This window comes from Phalacrocorax carbo, chromosome 18, assembly GCF_963921805.1.
Source record: "Phalacrocorax carbo chromosome 18, bPhaCar2.1, whole genome shotgun sequence".
NCBI classification, from domain to species: domain Eukaryota; kingdom Metazoa; phylum Chordata; class Aves; order Suliformes; family Phalacrocoracidae; genus Phalacrocorax; species Phalacrocorax carbo.
The window spans coordinates 12038801-12057019 of record NC_087530.1 but is presented as its reverse complement, the minus strand read 5'-3'; the positions used below and the strand labels follow the sequence as shown (position 1 = coordinate 12057019).

Here is an 18219-nt window from a genome sequence, read left to right as displayed (position 1 = left end):
ACCACGTGTCTGCTGAGTGTATCAACGATGAAGGAGATTTAAATGCCAATGTAACTTGATGCCAGACTAGCAGGAAATTCCATACAGAGGGGAACATCCTGAATTAATTTCTGAAAGACAGCCGCCTTGTTCATAATAGTCTGATGGTCACATACTGGGGTTTTTTTTAAACACTTTGGGGAAAAGGTGTTTTGGGTACTATTCACTGGATGTTGAGACACAGAAGACTTCCCAGGCATTCTCAGAATGTTACACATCAATGAATTTCCTTCTCCCATGGTTAAAAGTATGTTGAGTCCATGCAGACAGCAAATATTAGCAATTTAAAGTTAAAATATTAGCGTGTTTTATGATTATCCAAAAAATCAGCATTATGAACCAGGATATTCAGACTCCACGGCACGCTTCAGACACACCGAACAATATAACACCAGCAGATCTAGTTTCAGACTTTTTATTTTGGTGTCACTTCAGGGCAGCATTGGATTCTTTTTTATTCAACTTGTAACTAAGTGTAAGATAAAGAACGTTCAAAAGAGAGATTTAATATGCTGCAACCAGCAATTTGACAAAGAAAAGCATTAATCTTGCATAATTAAAAAACCATAGGTGTACTTGTACATACCTAACTTGTTGATGGAATAAGATCTATTTTTGATATCAACACAGGCGCTGAATCTCCATTTTAAGCAAGTTCAGCCCACATTGTGGAGTTCTACACAACACACAATAAAGGCCATTTTATTTTAACCTCCTTTTGGAATCAAAATGGTTTGGCTGGAAACATACACTGCTGTATCTACTTCACAACTGTTTAGATTAAATGATGCAGCACTGAGAGTTTCATGAGGAAAAGCAAGCCTCATCTTGACTTTTCCTACTCATTTGTCCTTGACTACAGATCTTGTTCTTGCTGCGACTTTCAGACAGCAGTTCACAGCGGGTATCACTGCCTAGCTTCCAAAGTGGAAAGGAAAAGTGATAGCTAAATGACTGAGCAGCACTGAAGAAGAAATCCTGGCTCCATAAACCTTCATAAAGAACAAAACCAAATTTAAATAAACTAGGAGGATGCAGAACCCTCCTCTCTTCAGTCAGCCAAGATAATCCAGAACTCTAGCCTTTTTGCTTAGGTTGAAAGGAAGAGATCTTAAGGTGATCCTTGTAGTGCTCTGCCTCTCCTGGTTATAAAGATCCTTAGAAGTGACAATACTTCCTGTGGCGAGGCAAGCTGGATTACTCAACAGTACAGACTGCTGCATCTTTTTGAGCATTTTCTTGGCTTACGAATGACTGGGATATAGTTTTTAAGAAATAAAATAATACTTAAGAGTGTTGGGGTTTTTTGTGTGCTATTCAGATTTATTGTTGAAATGCCAACACGCAGCTCAGCAGACAAAGGTTCAGGCTGAAAGAAGAATTTGGAACAATTAATGGCATTGCTTTTTGTACACCTTTTCTCTTGCTAAATTTCAAACCGTGTTGGAAGATGGAAAGTGTATCCCTTCTTAACGAATGGTGGAGGGATGTATTTCTATCTTCAACAAAGCTCTCATGGCATTTTCAGGACAAACTGACGGATGATCACAACAGTCTGGGATTACTAAAATTCTTATCCTTTTTTACTAGAATAAATATTTTTATTCATCAGTTTTGCTGCCTAGAAACTCTGCAACAGATCTGCTGCGAACTATTAACATCCAGATCTCTGTAAGCATGGTTTTTTTGGTCAGTATCTGGGAAAGGGGCAGAAATTTAATTTTTGTGGGTATATTCACAGAATCACAGAATGCCAGGCTGGAAGGGACCTCAGGGACCATCTAGTCCAACCTTTCTGGGAAGAGCCCAGTCTAGACAGGATGGCCCAGCACCCTGTCCAGCTGAGTCTTAAAAGTGTCCGATGTGGCCGAGCCAACCCCTTCCCTGGGGAGATTATTCCAGTGGTGACTGTCCTCACTGTGAAAAATTTCCCTCTGGTGTCCAGTCGGAATCTCCCCAAGAGCAACTCGTGTCCATCCCCCTTGTCCTCTCCATGGGACTCCGTGTAAAAATGGAGTCTCCATCTTCTCTGTAGCTGCCCCTTAAGTACTGGTACATGGGGATGAGATCCCCTCTGAGCCTCCTTTTCTCAAGGCTGAACAAACCCAGCTTTCCCAGCCCATCCTCGTATGGCAGCTTCCCAGTCCTTGGATCATCTTGGTGGCCCTTCTCTGGACCCCTTCCAGCCTGGCCACATCCTTTTTGTACAGCGGGGACCAGAACTGCACACAGTGCTCCAGGGGTGGCCTGACAAGCGCTGAGTAGAGGGGGATGATGGCTTCTTTATCTCTGCTGGCGATGCCCTGTTTGATGCAACCCAGCACCCTGTTGGCCTTCTTGGCCGCAGCAGCCACTGCTCGCTCATGCTGAGCTTTCTGCCCACCAGGACCCCCAGGTCCCTTCCCACAGAGCTGCCCTCCAGCCAGGTGGGTCCCAGTCTGTGCTGCACTCCCGGATTATGTTTTCCCAGGTGCATGACCTTACACTTGTCCTTGTTGAACTTCGTAAGGTTCTTGCTGGCCCACTCCTCCAGCCTATCCAGATCTCCCTGCAGAGCAGCTCTACCTTCTGGAGTGTCTACTTACAGAAGTATGCAGAAAATATTAGCAATTTTCTGCACAAGATCATGTGAAGATCACAGATTTATACAAAACTGGAAAGCCTCCTTTTCTATAACCTTAGATTAAAACTGCATACAGAGCAACTGGTCCTCTCCAGAGCTATGGAACTGCAGGACCTGCATGAACATCTAAACCTCCAGCACGACTGCGTGTGCCATGCTCCTGAGCACACTTTAGGTGGTTATAAGGCAAGACACCCAGTAGGATACACAAAGTCAGAACATCCAGAAAGAACCCTTAGTGTAACAGTTATGCCAGAAGAGCAACTTCAAATTCACCCTATTAAAAAACAGGCCCAGGAGCTGTTACCTACTTCACCCAGCCTCAAAAAAGACATTGGTGCTGTAATGTGAAGGCACTGGGTCACAACTAGCAAACAGCAGCAGGGAAAGGCAAAGGCAAACAGACCTCCTGTGTCCCAGAGACCCTGAGAAACTGCAGGGACAAACTCTCTCCCATTCCAGTCCTGCAATGTACTCAGAGAAGGAGAATGCAAGAGCAAGACAGGAGTAACCTGTGTTAACGTGCAACACACAGCACTGCACCTTGCCAAAAAAGTCTTGTTCCAGGGGAGAACGAATGACCCCAGCCCCAGAGCTGCAGTGCAATACACTTTTGTGAAAGGCAGCAACTACGGCACTAAAGGGATCCATCTCAGGCCTTAAGGTCAAAATTCTTTACACTGTAGATCCCAGAATTAAGTTCCTTATCATTTTCTTAATGTCCTCCTCCTGCACCGAAGTTTATCATTCTTGGTCTCAGCCCACTGGTCATTTAAATTTGAATATGAATATATTCATCTACTTGTTAGGCAAATGGGAATCTAAAGAGACTTTACCTACTCAAAATTCAAACACATTAGAAAAATAAAATCTGCTCCCAAGAGGCAGGAGAATTATTAACTAAGAACATTGGAAAAATTAATCACAAAGTTATAAATGACTAACAGTTCATTTTGGCATTTGTACGTGGGTGTGCACGCACACACACATCATCTACATTAGGCTTTTAATTGTGTACGGCATTAGCAAGTTTTACCAAAGACAACAGTGGAACTTTCCATTTTTTGCTCTGTTACCCCCCAATAAGTGAAAGGAAATCAAAAGCTAAAATTTACTTTAGGGGAACATTAAGGTTGCAAATTTGAATATTTAAAATTAATCAAGAAATGGAGATGCTAAAGGGTCTTCCTTAATCTTAAATTAACACCAGCAAACCACTTACTCATCTTCCCATCACTAGTCAGAACGTTAGAAATCACCATATCCTGTACGTGTAAGGTGTGGGGAAGAAAACTTTAGTTTTGAATATATTAATTTCATGGTTTAAATTCACAACCCTCAAAATGTTTTTGCACATGCAAGGCATTAGCACTATGCCTCCACAGTTAATGTTTGTAAGGCATATTCCAGCCCACATCCTTGTTTCTAACCTTTCACTGATTTTTCAAATAAATTCCCTCTTAGGCTGAACTTTCTCATGCTTAGTCAGAGCCCAAAGGGAAATATGTTTTTAAAAGATCAGGCCAATCATTTTTTATTTATGGGGTTGTGAAATATTTACTATGTATTCCATTTTGGAAAAAAAAATTGCAATTTTCTTTTTTCCTTCTTTTAACTAAATAAGGTCACACAGTGGAGATGCACACTCCTCACGGATGCTGTCCTGCACACAGGTGATGGGTTTGAATGCATTTGGCTAAGAAATGGAAAGAAAAACATTCTGTTTGCAGCCTACAACATCCTCAGACCCAGATGAAAATTAGCGCCCACCACCACCGAATGGCCCAGCGTCCAAGCACAGGCTAGCACACAATAAGCAAGTATGACACTACTGTGAATGGGGAAGGAGAAAATGAAGCTCACAGATGACAGCAGAGTTATATTTAATTTTCAAAAGGCACGCCTCCCGACCCGTCACAAGTCTGCTGAGAATTACAGACAGCTACCAGGAGTTGGGATATAATCACAAACTAAAACACAGCCTGCATGCAGGCATAAATGCTTTGCTACCTCTAGGTACTCGATACGAGGGACTGAAGATCTGGCAAAGAGCAGTGACTCAGACGTCATAAGGCACCCACTAAAAAAAACTGCGCCACAATGTGGGAGCTTCAGCTTGAGAGAGCTGAACAGGTTGGCCATGTCCCTGGCAGCCAGCTCTGCTATACCAGAGCCATGTGTTTTCCTCTAGGCTATGGCAAAGCCCAAGCTTGGAGTCAAGCCCTGAACCAGGGATGGTGACGGCACGCAGCAAAGTAACACAAAACCTGAGAGATATTGGGTTGTCCTGCCTTATTCATCACGTACATAGCAGAGACGGGGGTATGTCCTCTGAAGATCATTTTGGTACCTCCTGTATTATAAGGGTATCTATCCTTAAACGCAGTTATTTTTAACTCTGTGGCGCTGCAGCAGACACTGTGTGTCCCTGCCTTCCTTTGTATTTGCTCTTATAAGACACAGCACAAGGAAAACGTACCGACCAGCTTTTCCTTCCCTGGATTGCACTGGTAGAACTGGCAGCCTTGGAGCTGAACGCCTTCTTACTATTTTATAATTGTAGTTTGCAGTACAATTTTGGTCTGTGCTACAGCAGTCCATCACTCAAGAGGAGCGGAAAGTTTAGTCCATCCATTTCTCAGTCTCTTCTTGAGGGCCAGTTTTGAGCTGGAGAGGATGCTAAAGCCTGGACTGTATCAAAAGAGCTCAAGAACTCTTCGTATCACCAGCTGTGCCCTGTCCTCCCTTTACGACATATTTGTTTTTTTCTCTCTGTATGATACAAGTATCTGTGTAAACCTTCTATTACACAAACTTTGTACTCCCAACGCAGTAACACAACTCATTTCAATAGGGAAAGCAATGCATAATACATTAAGAAGTTGCTATAAACTGGGAAGGGTGATCAAGCCTGGCCATAGAAGGAAAGACAAGACTTCAGTTTAATGGCAGCAAGGAGGAGTTAAGACCGCCTACTGGCAGAAAGTCCCACCCAGGGCTAGCAGGGAAAGCACTAGGAAAGGCCTCACATCTGAGAGGTTGAGGAACTGTCTGCCCAGCAAATTTCTGAAAAACGCTTTAGAAAAACAACCTTGAGGATATTCTATCTATCAAGCAATGAAGCTTTTTGGAGCCCAAATCTAGTTCTAAAATTCTTACAAGCTGAAGCTCAGTCATCAGTGTGATCTTGCAAATTTTTGTCAGCGACGATCAGCAATTTCATCTAGTCGTTTTTACCCTGCCTTTGTGCAAGGGGAAGGAGCCATCTTGAGATGACTAGAAGGAAAAGTGCATTCAAATGCCAGCTGAGAGTCATGAACTCTAGTTTCAGGAGCAATCAGCAGCTACTCCTAATGAACAGACGCTCGCTGCCCTCACACACAGTCTGATGAATGCCAGTTACCTCAGCGCCTTGCAGCTGGCTATGAGCTTGCCTCTTGCACAGTCCTTCCAACACTTCTCACAGCAGGGTCCCTAACTCAGGCAGCTCCTCCAGTAAGATCCATCACTGACCCCAGCACATGCCACGTTTACCTGAACACAGGGGAGCGGCTTTTCGTCCTCAGGAAAGCACAGCTGACACCCACCTCCCCTGTGCGAGAGGAGGGAGGCTACAGGCTGCTGCTGCGCAGGGTGTGGGCGTTACTGCCCGCAGCCCGGCTCCCCGGCTGCGCTCTGCCCGCTGCCACCGACTCCTGTCCGCAGGGGGCTCCTGCTCAGGCGCGGCTCCAGCCCGGCTCGGGGCAGGACACTACCTCAGGTCAGCCAGTGCCTCCCACCAGCCCTGTTGGCCACGGCTTGGACGTAGCTCCCTTCTCATCTGTATCGCTGCTGTCCTCAGCCTTGCCTCAGGCACAGGGGCTGCTGCTTATCCTTGGTTCTGCCAGTTCCCATGTACCTTTCAATGGTCAGGCACGGGACCATTAAGGGCTGTGGTAAATCCACTTTTTTCCCAGTAAATACAGTCACTTCTCTGTCCCCTTCAAAGGGCAACATGGAGAGACTCCTGGCTTCTTCCAGGAGAGGTTGAGGCAGGCCGTCCTTCTTTAGTTCTAGAACTTCCCACCCAATCTGGAAAAACTTCACACCACAATGGCCTGGGAAAAGCTACTCATTGGGGTGTCTGGAGGTGACGTAACATCATCACACAACGCCCAAAGACTACTTTTTGCCCCTCATGCAACCTGATTGCACAACAGGGCAGTCTGAAGTACCTGGTAAATACCATCACTTGTGAGATGGTAATATTAATTTTTTTAAAAGTTATTTGCTAACAGAAAAAAGGGGTTCCAACGCAACAGAAAGGCCAACAGACACAATGAAAATAACAGGCTGTGTTACTTGTGATCAACCTTGGGATTTCGTGGGATCTGGCCCAGAACTTTTCAGCCTATGGGGCTGGCCACAGCAAGCATACATGTACTATGAAAGTTGCTCCTGTTTATATTAGAATTTAAGGCACAAGTGAAGCAGGTGCTGCCAGGCAAAGGATGTTCTGGGCTTACAGACAAGATTTATATGCTGTGCTCTCAGGCATCTCCCAAATGGTGGAGTATGTTGAAGAGCTGTGTAGGAGTAACCTGCTGGCAGCACGAGCACAGGGATCTGCTTTTGAGACACAGCACAAAATCCAGATTTGTCTCTGAAACAAAATTGCATGTACAGAAAAGCAGGAGTTGGAGGCAGAAAGAACAGGATCTACCAGAAAACAACCATTAGTGGTCTTCCAACTTCCAGCAAATGTCACTGAATTGCCATAGTAACAAACTGCAACACCGCTAGGAATGAAAGCAAGTGGAGTATTTGAACTGGGTTGTTTTAGTGGAACTGCTTTTTCATGTTGTTTTTCCTGTACACCACAGAACAACTGGCTGCTGGCACACTAACAGTCTAACACAGCAAACTTCACACTCTTGGCTAGTACTGCCTGTGAGCACTAACTGCTTTTAAACTACATCTTGGTTGTCATGGTCCTCAAAAAAGTTGTTACCAGAGAATGAAGACGGAGCAAACTACACTATCAGCAAGCTCCCCTGAACTCAGCCAACCTGGCTGACTGACTGGAAATGAATTCTAGGCTCCTGAAATCACTTCTTGATTCTTCCTGCTTTTAACAGCATTTTATTTAAAGATTCCAGGAATGGTAAGACTCTTCCCCACAATATTAAGCAGCATTGCTCCATCAGGCTCAGGACTTCTCCCCAGAGAAAAGGAACACTTACTCTCAACTAGCTAACTAGATGTATGAGAAGTTAATACACCAGCTATACTTAAAGAAACCTTCAGCTTTTAACAATTCTTTCTCTCCCACTTCTCTGTGCATTTGTTTTCTACTTTCACAGGGCATGGAAATGCAATCCAACAGCATACGGCTGTGCCCAGCGGGCAGGGACTGGGCTGCAAGCCCAGAGACCTGCGCCCTCTGCCTTCGCCATTCGCCCACTGATTCCCTCTGGCAAGTCATTTTCTCTGCTGCTTCCCCACCTGCCTGCAGGACGCCAAACTCCTCTGAAAAGTGATCCAAGGCTCATCCAAGAAAAAAGCTTGGAAGTACTAGGGACTAGTAACACTATTTGCTGTAGTTGTTAACATTTGGCATTTTGAAAACAGGTATGAAAAGGCCATTGGTAAGTTGTAATTAGGCAAGTGCCATCCATATTAACAGTTCCCAGAGCAGCCTTAATTCTGTCCTAGGCTGGTCCAAAGAGGCAGAGCCACTATTAGAAAAAGCAGTAGTGAGTATATAGACAAAAGCTTAGGTGCTTACACACTCCCAGATGAATTAATGTTTTATGGGCAACCATAAAACTCACAGTCTAACTTTGAGCTCTGCAAGCCAGTTACGGTTATTCTGGAGATGTTCTTGTGCATGAGTTGTAGAATCACAGAATCGTAGAATCATTAAGATTGGAAACAACCTCTGAGATCATCAAGTCCAACTGTCAACTCAGCACCACCACGTCTCCTAAACCATGTCCCCAAATGCCACGTCTACATGGTTTTTGAACACCCCCAGGGATGGTGACTCCCCCACCTCTCTGGGCAGCCTGTGCCAGGGCCTGACCACTCTGGCAGTAAAGGCATTTTTCCTAATCTCCAACCCAAACCTCCCCTGACGCAGCCTGAGGCCGTTCCCTCTCGTCCTGTCACTGGTGACTTGGGAGCAGAGACCAGCCCCCCCCTCACTCCAGCCCCTCTCAGGCAGCTGCAGAGAGCGAGAAGGGCTCCCCTCAGCCCCCTCTTCTCCAGGCTAAACCCCCCCAGCCCCCTCAGCCGCCCCCCAGCACACTTGTGCTCCAGACCCTGCCCCAGCCCCGCTGCCCTTCTCTGGACACGCTCCAGCCCCTCCAGGCCCTTCTTGTCCCGAGGGGCCCAAACCTGAGCCCAGCATTCGAGGTGGGGCCTCCCCAGGGCCGAGCACAGGGGCCCCATCCCTGCCCGGCCCCTGCTGGCCACACCAGTGCTGGCACAAGCCCGGGGGCTGGTGGCCTCCTTGGCCACCCGGGCACTGCTGGCTCATGCCCAGCGGCTGTCAGCCAGCACCCCCAGGGCCTTCTCCGCCGGGCACTTCCCAGCCCCTCTGCCCCAGGCCTGGGGCGCTGCCTGGGGTTGGTGTGACCCAAGGGCAGGACCCGGCACTGGGCCTTGTTAAACCTCACACAACTGGCCTTGGCCCATGGATCCAGCCTGTCCAGGTCCCCCTGCAGAGCCCTCCTGCCCTCCAGCAGATCGACACTCCTGCCCAGCTTGGTGTCATCTGCAAATGTACAGAGGGTGCACTCGATCTCCTTGTCCAGATCATTGATATTAGAGATAAAATGAAAGTTCCTCTTTCCTACAGGTAAGAGTAATACCAAAATCCAATAAACTGAATATTATGATCCATAATCTGTAGCAGAAGTACAAATCTGGAAACAGTGAAGGCTACCACACTCTGCATACTAGGGCTGTGCTGGTGGAAACTCATACTGCCCTCCACCTCCTGGGGATAAGCCCAGAAAGAAGCTGTCAGCATGGAGACCATCCCAGGTTTTCTTCCTAACCCAACCGCCGCTTCTCGGTATCGGCACTGCCACGGGTAGGACTGCTGATTCAACACTGGAGCCAGCCTAGCTCTTAAAACTACTGTCCCCAAATGGTGACATGTGCACTGCATGCAACCTGCTTCACGACCCAGCACAGTGCAAAGACCTGTTCACACCACACGCTTCCCACTGCAGTGTCTCTGGCACACTGTCCCTACCGGTGCAGGGCTTGTGGACCCGGGCTTGCCAGTGGTTTTATTTAGCTATCTGTCATGTTGCCAAGAATTTCCTGTGGTATGTGAGCAGCAGGAGGGAGACTGTTTTCACAAAGTTTGCAACTTCCCTAAACATGACTGGAATTTCCATGGAGAACGATTGCGCAGATCTAGCCCAAACACCTTCTTCCCAAGACTTCTGGAAGTCTGGAGCAAACCAGAGGTGTACAAGCATCTCAGAAAAGACTGACAGACTCTTCTACAGGAACAGTCAGTGACCTAGATGTCAAACTGGCCATCTGTGCCTAGAATAAAATATCAAATAGAACGTTTTCTTTCAAAACCTTCCTCCCTTCCTCCTCCCTGCCAGTCAAGTTGGTACCAGTTAGACAAGCCTTTTTATTCACACATTAGCACTGCGGGTTGCATTGTTTTCTTCTCTCTACATGTGGGAATTCTGGTCTTGGACCCTGAGCCAAGGCTAGAGAAGTAGCTCCCAAAGCCATGTAACTATGTCCCCATGAGCACATCCTCTTCTCAATACCACAGATCTGCATCCCTTCAAGAATGGGTCCAAAAAATTAAAAGGAGTCCCAGAGACACAATCTATAGACTAAAAACCCCAAAGGCTGAAAATAACCAAGTGCAACAGTTTTTCCTCAAGGGAGTCTTCAAAGCACCTTCCCAGCTGGAAAGTCTAAACACCACTGTCTGTTCTTTAAGCAGGCAGCAAACAAATGACTGGCCTCAGTTGCGTCCCAGCTTGCCCCGTGGCTCCCTTCTTCCCAAGAAAAAAAGGCCAGGACAGCCATTCTCGCAGCAGCCCCTTCTTACCACAGTCCTTCAGACCCAAAGGCAGGGGCATGTTACAACACACCATCACCCACCACATCAGTAACTCACCCTCCCAACAGGCCAAGCGTGACTCGCTCTCAGACACAATATGGCAAGATGCAGACTTTGCCTCCCAAGAACCAAACACGACTCACTGCTGTCAGGGTAAGTCTGGGGAGCACGATAGAGCTAACTGCCACCAAAGCTCGATTACTCCTGGGACCAAGCCAAGGCGCCCTTGCTGCTGCCCTTGCAGAGGCAGCAGCCAAGATGCCTCCTTGCTTGACACACAAGGTTGCCTTCACCAGAACTTTTCAGGTGCCTGCTGTGGCCGTTAGTAACAGCTGCCTCCAAAAAGTCACCCCGGAGAAAACCTGAACAGCTTTTAAAAACCTGCAGTTCTAGTTATTTGAACCAATGCCAAAGACCCACTGCTGGTCAAGGGAACTCCTAATCCACACCAGTTTGGGATGGATGCAATCTATGCTCCAGAGAGAAGCACATGAGAGAAAGCAAGATCTTGCTGTATGCCCTAAATACTGAGAAATTTTGGAAGAAGGCAGCAAACCATGCCTGCAGAGCCCATGAACCTAGAGGTTCCTAATGAGACAGAAATAGCAAAAGAAGATTTGAACAATACAGACGTCTGTAATAGAAAGGGTGTAAACAGCCAAATTGGGTCGCAAAGGAATAGCACTGGAGCAGCAGGCAAAACAAAAATAGCAGGAAAGGAAAGATAAATAAAAAATTCCTAAAATATACGAGGAGCAAACAGACTGACAAGGAAACAAGAGAGCCATTGAGTGGAAAAAGGAGAAGAGCTGTGCAGAGGCAACCAGGGTAGGCTAGGGATTTAATCCAGCCCCAGAGGGGAAGGCGCAGGGAGGAAAGAAGGCAGCTGAACTATTTCACTGCAGCAGCAAGGAGGGGAAGATGACTTTGTCAGGAAATTACAACCATCTGCACTTAGGAACAGCAGCACAGGCCGGGCAGTTTCATGTAACACAGGTGACACGCACAGCCTGTTCTTCCACCAGAGAGGATGGCTGCGGTGGACCTGCCTTCCCCATCCCATCACCCACTACTCACCATTTCCCTGCTCTGGTGGCTTGGTCTTGTCTCCAGCTCTTTTAGCTAGATGAGACGTTTTTCAGATAGTAATGAGTATGGCAGGCAAAAAGGGGGCTCAGTAAATCCTGCACTGGGGAGGGGGCCAGATTCATACAGCCCTGCGTGAAGGTGGAAGCAGTCCCTGCCTCTCTTACTGCTCCTTGCTCCATCTCCACTGCTACCATGGCAGCAGCTCTGAATCCTGGTACAGGAGCAGCTGCTTGTCACTGCTCCCTCCCAGAGACTACTTCTGCCCGTGACTTTCCATTCTCCTCAGCTCCCCGAAATCCAGATACCACAGAAGCAGCAGTTATGTCCACAGAAATTCTTCTATGGATTGCAGACGCATGAACCCTCGTGGCTTTTCCCTCCTACTCTCTATACCTTACTCTGCCTTGTCTTTCTCAGCCAAAAAAATTCCCATGACAGGTAAGAAGGGGAAAAGCTGACTTGCAGAGAAAAAAAAACCAACCACACACATTTCTTTGCACAAGGTGGTTCCCAAGCTCTGGCAAAAAGGATACTCCGCCCAATACCAAATAACAAGCCCAGGATGCACCCAGCAAAGCCCACAACACAGCAGGGCCCCGTGTCAAAATTCAGAGCAAGGGGCCAGGAGATGAGCCTGGAAAGGCTCAGGGTAAGAACACCAACAGGCAGCAGAGCACCTACTAAGAAAAAGACGACAGAGGAGGTGACAGGAGCCTGGGAACGAGCCTCCATCCCCTGCATGGAGCTGGACACCACATGTCACTGGGCCAACGGAAAGAGAAAGGGCGCAACTGCAGAGCCCATCTCCCTGCCAGTGAGCACCAGGAGTGGTTATACTGTGTGATGGCTGGTTGCTACTGAAACATTTTGGCTCAGGGCTGAGGATCTTCATCCCCCACCTGCAGTGAAGTCAGTCCTGCTTCCTTCTGCAGACAGAAAGCCAAGACTCCCCCAGGCTAACCCCAACTCCTCACCGATCACAGAATGGTCGTGAAGAAACAGCAGTTCAAAAAAGCTAACACGGATGTGGTTTTTAATTGATATTTTTCATTACTATTTGACTAACATTTTTATACCCACCCAGGGTCGGTTTGGTGCTTCCAACCTACCCTCTGTAACTACCAAGGTTGGTAACTTACCTTTCCAATGGAACCTGTGGCTCTCACCTAACGTGATCACAGCACGATCCAGGTCAGCAAGAGACCTCAGGAGGCCTCTGGTCTGACCTCCTGCACAAAGCAGGGTCTTCTCCGAGCTCAGACCTCGTTACTTGGGACTTTATGCAGGCTGGTTTTGTAAACCTCCAAGGATGCATAAGACACATCTCTGGACAACCGGCTCCACAGCACAGGGAAAAGGTTTTCCTTCAACACAGCCTCAGCCTCCCTTCCTTCCACTTTATGTCCATTATCTCTCATTCTCCCACCACGGTGAACTGCCTGGCTCCATCTGCCCCACATCCCTGCCCAGGGGCCACCAGGCTGCCACCAGGTCCCTGTGATGCCACCTCTTCCCCTGGTGCACAGCTTCATCAACGCCCCTCCCCAGGGCAGGGACACCCCCCCTCCCCCAAACTGTAGGCGTAAGGTTTATAAATCCGACAGGCCTTGATCGCACTAGAGAGGCTGGCAGCACCCAGCGCCTCCCCCGTGGGGGCTGAGGCAGCGGGGCGGTGGGAGCGCTGCTCATGGCTGCTCTCCATCTCCTCGCACCGCCCAGCTCCCGCGGGCACCACGGCCGAGCCCGCCCGGCCGCGGGCACCGCGCTCCCCTCAGGGCGGGAGGGCGACGACGAACGTCCCCCGCGGAGGCCGCGCCGGAGGCGGCCGCCCCGCCAGCCCTGCCCCGCGGCTCCCGCCCGCCGCCGCCATCTCCGCGGCGCGGGCCGCCCTCTGCCGGCCGCTCCGCCCCGGCCCGCGGGGACGGGCCCCGCCGGCCCCCCGGTCTCCTGCCCCGGCTCCTGAAACCGCCCGCCAGCTCCGCTCCCCGCGCCCGCCGCATCCCCCGGCGCTGCGGCCGCACCAGCCCCCGAGGGGGGCGAGGGATGCCGGGGAGCCGCGGTCAGCAAGCCTGGCCGTACCCCCGAGGGGAGAGCGCCCGCAAACGGGCCCTGCGCCCCGCAGCGCACCCGCGGTGCTCGCACACGCCAGGCCCCGATCCCCCCTTACGCACCCACAGCGCCGTCAGTACTTACTGCCTTGTGAGGCTCCTTCACCTGAGGCAGCTTCAGTGTCTGCAAAGAGAAAGAGCTGCACTTAGATCTGACGGCCGACTCTGCCCCACGTCCGACGGCGCGGGGCTGCGCCTCGGCCGTCCCCGGTGCCTCGCTTGCTCACGCTCCTGCGGCCGCGGCTCTCCTCCGCCACGGCACCCCGCCATGGCAGCCCGCGACGCCCAGCCCGGAGCACCTCCCCGGAGCGGCTGCCTCCGTGGACGGCGCCGGCTCCCTCGGCGGGACGGCAGCTGCCGACAGAGCGGGCTGCGTGAGGCCGGCGGCCCTTAGCCGGGGCAGGCTGCGGGGCCGACCCTGGCCACCTCGGGGGCTGTTTGTTACAAGGCAGCTGCCTGCAGTCCTTAGGAAGAGCCTCCAAAACTGGGGCTCTCCTTCTCCGAGTTGTTGGAAGGACCTGGTTTCAAAATGGGATGGCTAGAAGGGACACCCCCGCCATGGCCCTGCATACGGGGAGCCCCGAGAGGGCTGTGGGGAGGCGTGGGGTGCGAGGGAGTGCCCGCCAGCACGGCTCCGAGCAGCTGCCTCCCCGCTCTGCCCCAGGAAAGCCCCTGCCACCATCCCTCCTCTCGCCTCAGGCCATTTGTGTTGCGTCTCCAGGCGGACGGGCCCTGGCTGAAGTGTGCACAGGCTGGACCCGCTGTCCCACTGTTACTAATGGAGTTCATGATGATGAAGGCTTGTTGAAATAGCTCATGCGCTTAATTCCTGGGCAAGTGCTGTCAACCCAGGAAAGCAAACCGGGAACAGTGCACCCAGCTCAGCCTCCCGCGGGAGACTGCGCAGCCCGCTCCACGCCGCGCCTTCCCTTCACAGACAGCGACGACAAAGGCTCTACGAGAGGTGGGCCATGAGAATCCCGCCCCCCCGGGCTATTCTGCCCCGGTCTCACTGAAGGCACATGTGAAAAGATGGGAGAAAAAGCTCCCTCCGCTGTAACACATGGGACTGCAAGCAGCACTCAGCAAAGATCACGTTCAAGCCCTAAATGAATGCAACGGGCAAAGCTGCCAGCTGGAAAACAAAACCCAATGTTACCAGTCAAGGATCATAAATGATTAGGATTTCCAAGCCATTTTGAAGTGTTTCATATTCATCCTAAATTGCATATACTGTATGTCACATTATCTAATAACATAACTACGTTTCAAAATATTCCGTATGTCTCTTGGAATCATGCTTGCATTGCTCTGAAAACCACAGCTGCGGAATGTCACAGCATTTTTGAATTTAAAATTTGCAACCTTAAGTAATGAACACTGTTTGCATTTAATTTCCTTATTGCTTAAAAATAATAAAAACAAATGATTGCGGGTTTGTGAATTTGTACATTTCTACTTGATTAACCTGCCCGATTAGATCACTCTTCTAGGCAATGATATTAATTTGGCACAACTTCATAAACTGAGGGGCCAGATCAGAAACCCTCAGTATCATATGCAAAACCTCGACAGTGAAACCCCTGTATTTTTCCACAGCTGCTACTTGTTTGAATTACCACCTATCACTCAAGGCAAAAGCTAGCTGTGGCACAAAGGAGTTCTGCGAAATACTGTCCTGGCATTCACAGACAACGGCATAAATAAACCATAAAAGATATGGACTATGCATGCACCAGGCCATTTCTGTCATTTAAATAGCTTTAAAAAGTACTTTTGTCAAACTTAACAAGAATGAAGCAACACACAAAGTTTTAAGGAACAGCCATTTCTGAACTGTTAAGAAATGTTGTTATTCTTAGTCATAAGACAGACCGAAGTCTTCATGAATTAGAAAAAAAAAACCTAAAAATCCCCCAACAGCCCACTCTAAATCACCTTTGGGCTGAGACCAAGCAATTACAGCTTTAAAACAAAAGACCAATTTCTGAGAAAGTTGCAAAAGTAAGTGAGAGTAGGGAGGTCGGCAGGAAAGCTGGAAAATGAGCAAGTTAACTCCTGTGTCTCAAGTAACTTTCTGCATCTCCTATCAAAATCTGCCGCAGCCTGGGAAATGTACACAGTGAAAAAATGGATGCTTGGGATGCAGCACAGAGGGCAAAGGACCCCCCAAAATCCTGTGATTTTTCAGTAGCAGATAATGATACAAATGCAAACCAACTTTCTTCAGCTCAGAAACACCATCTCTCCTCAGGACTGGTTATTTTGCTACGGATTTTCAACTTCTCGCCTCAAAATCAGTTCAGTCACAGAACTGCTCCAGCTCAGACTCCAAAAATGTGCACTTTGGAAAACTGCGTTTTTCCATATTCACAGTTTGAACGAGGCACCTTCCTTTTCATATTTTTGGAATCAAGCAGAACCCATTCTTGGGAAATATTAATACAAAACTTCAAAAGCTTTGAGAAGTTTTTTAACAATTGGTTAAACTAGAAACTTCACCTGAAGGAAACAATCCTACTCTAGTGCATTCCGCACCTATTCTGATGACGGCGGGTCAGCCCCTCGGCTGTTACACCCGCGTGGGAGGGTAACGGAGAGCTCATCGGTTCACAGGGAGGCAATGCGGCAACTGAAGAATGTAGATAAATAATACGGAAGAACAACTTGAGCAAAATCATCATTCAGCCTAGAAAAGCTTATCTGGAAACAGAGAACTTCGACCAGTTATTAGGACAGAGGCAATATATCCTGCGAGGGTTAAACTTGAGCCTTGCTATTTTCTTTCATTTGCTTTCTGAAGAATTCTCCTTTGGGTAAAAATCTCCCTTGCTTGGCCTCAGCCCAGAGGTTTTTAAATTTACTGTTTGAAAGTCTAATAAAGTAATTTCAGCCATTTTTTTGAGTTATCTAAAAGTGAAATAATTTTCCTGACTCAAAACATGCAGATGTTTTGCTGCTCATGTTGCTTCAATACGACCCAACCGTACAAAACAAAACTTTCTAGCTGACTAACTCCTGAAGGGAATCCAAACCTTTTAATGACTTGAAAAACCCCACACGGCTGAACAAAAAGCACTGTAAGCAACACATTTTTAAGGCCCGGGTCGCACATAGGCGAAGCGGTAACGTTTGTCAGCGCCCGTCGCTGGGACAGAGCCTTCCATCACCACCAGGAATGTGCGGCTTTTCTGCCCCAGCTGAACTCCAGCAGCTCTGCAGGAGGAAGGAGCTGCGATCCTGCAGGGCTGCACAACAGCTCACAAAGGAGCCTTTCAGCTCAACAACATAACTTTTTTTTTGTTGGGTTTCTTTTTTTATTTGTGCGTTTCGGGGAGGCAAAGGGGAAGGAACGCAACCTTTTCATTTCTTCCTTGGTAAAACGTAGCGAGTGAATTTCTTACCTACAGTTCTGATGCTTTGGAGAAGCCTTTACGCAGGGTGCCTGCATCTCAGCTTTCAGAGCAATGCAGAAAGGGAGTCTGCCCTTGCAAGGCAGCATGTCTTGAACAAGAGCTGCCTCAACCCTTTGCACTTGCAAACTCCCAGAAGATCAATCGCTCCCTGAAATTCTCCAGCCGATGCCGAGCACCACAGGGAAGGCTCAAGAAACTAAGAAAAATGCCCCATTTTCAAATAAGAAACCACCTGTTCCTGAAGTCAGACAAGAAAAAAAATCAGCCTAAAGAACAGAGGTTGCCTCCAACACACCTTCTCTACCCTGGAGGTGTACAGAGGAGGCAGGTGCAGTTATAAAAAAAAAAATCTAGGGAATTCCTCCCAAAACTGATCATGACAAAGAAAAACATGATGTTGCCAGTGAGAGAATCTTAATGTGGAATTTAAGTTTTGCACAGGGTAAAACAAGTGCCTGACGAGTAAGGACTGATTTCAAGAGCAAAGAGGGTGACAGAGCTCCCCTGTACGCTGGCCACAGCTCCCCTGCCACAGCTCCAAACTGGACACCAAGATGTACAAAACCCAGCTTAGTAATAAGCCGGTTCAAAGTAAGGACAACCTGAGATCTCCAAACCTCCCACCCTGGGGACAGAAGTTGTGTCACTGAATGGTGACAAAGGGCCTGGCAAGACAGATGGGTTTTTCAGTTGTTCTGCCCCAAAGGTCCAAACCAGATCAACACAATTACTATCTGCTCTCCCATGGGCTGAACCTTCCGCATCACCAGCTCTGCCCATCTGCAGGACCAACCTGCAGCTTGGCCAAGGACCACGAGTGTTACATGAAGCACACAAGAAAGCAAAAAGCGGAGCGCT

General features: G+C 48.6%; 1 protein-coding gene across 21 annotated transcripts in view; it reads right to left on the bottom strand.

Moving 5' to 3' along the window:
- ZNF618 (zinc finger protein 618) overlaps positions 1–18219 on the bottom strand; it is a 164978-nt gene that overhangs the window by 53438 nt on the left and 93321 nt on the right. For 18 of the 21 annotated variants that reach the window (XM_064468922.1, XM_064468905.1, XM_064468912.1 and 15 more), the window contains one exon: positions 14031–14069. The exons of the other annotated variants lie outside the window; for them this stretch is intronic. In XM_064468922.1, coding sequence (XP_064324992.1) covers positions 14031–14069 — 39 coding nt within the window. The remainder of the gene's footprint in view (positions 1–14030; positions 14070–18219) is intronic. 21 annotated transcript variants of the gene reach the window in all.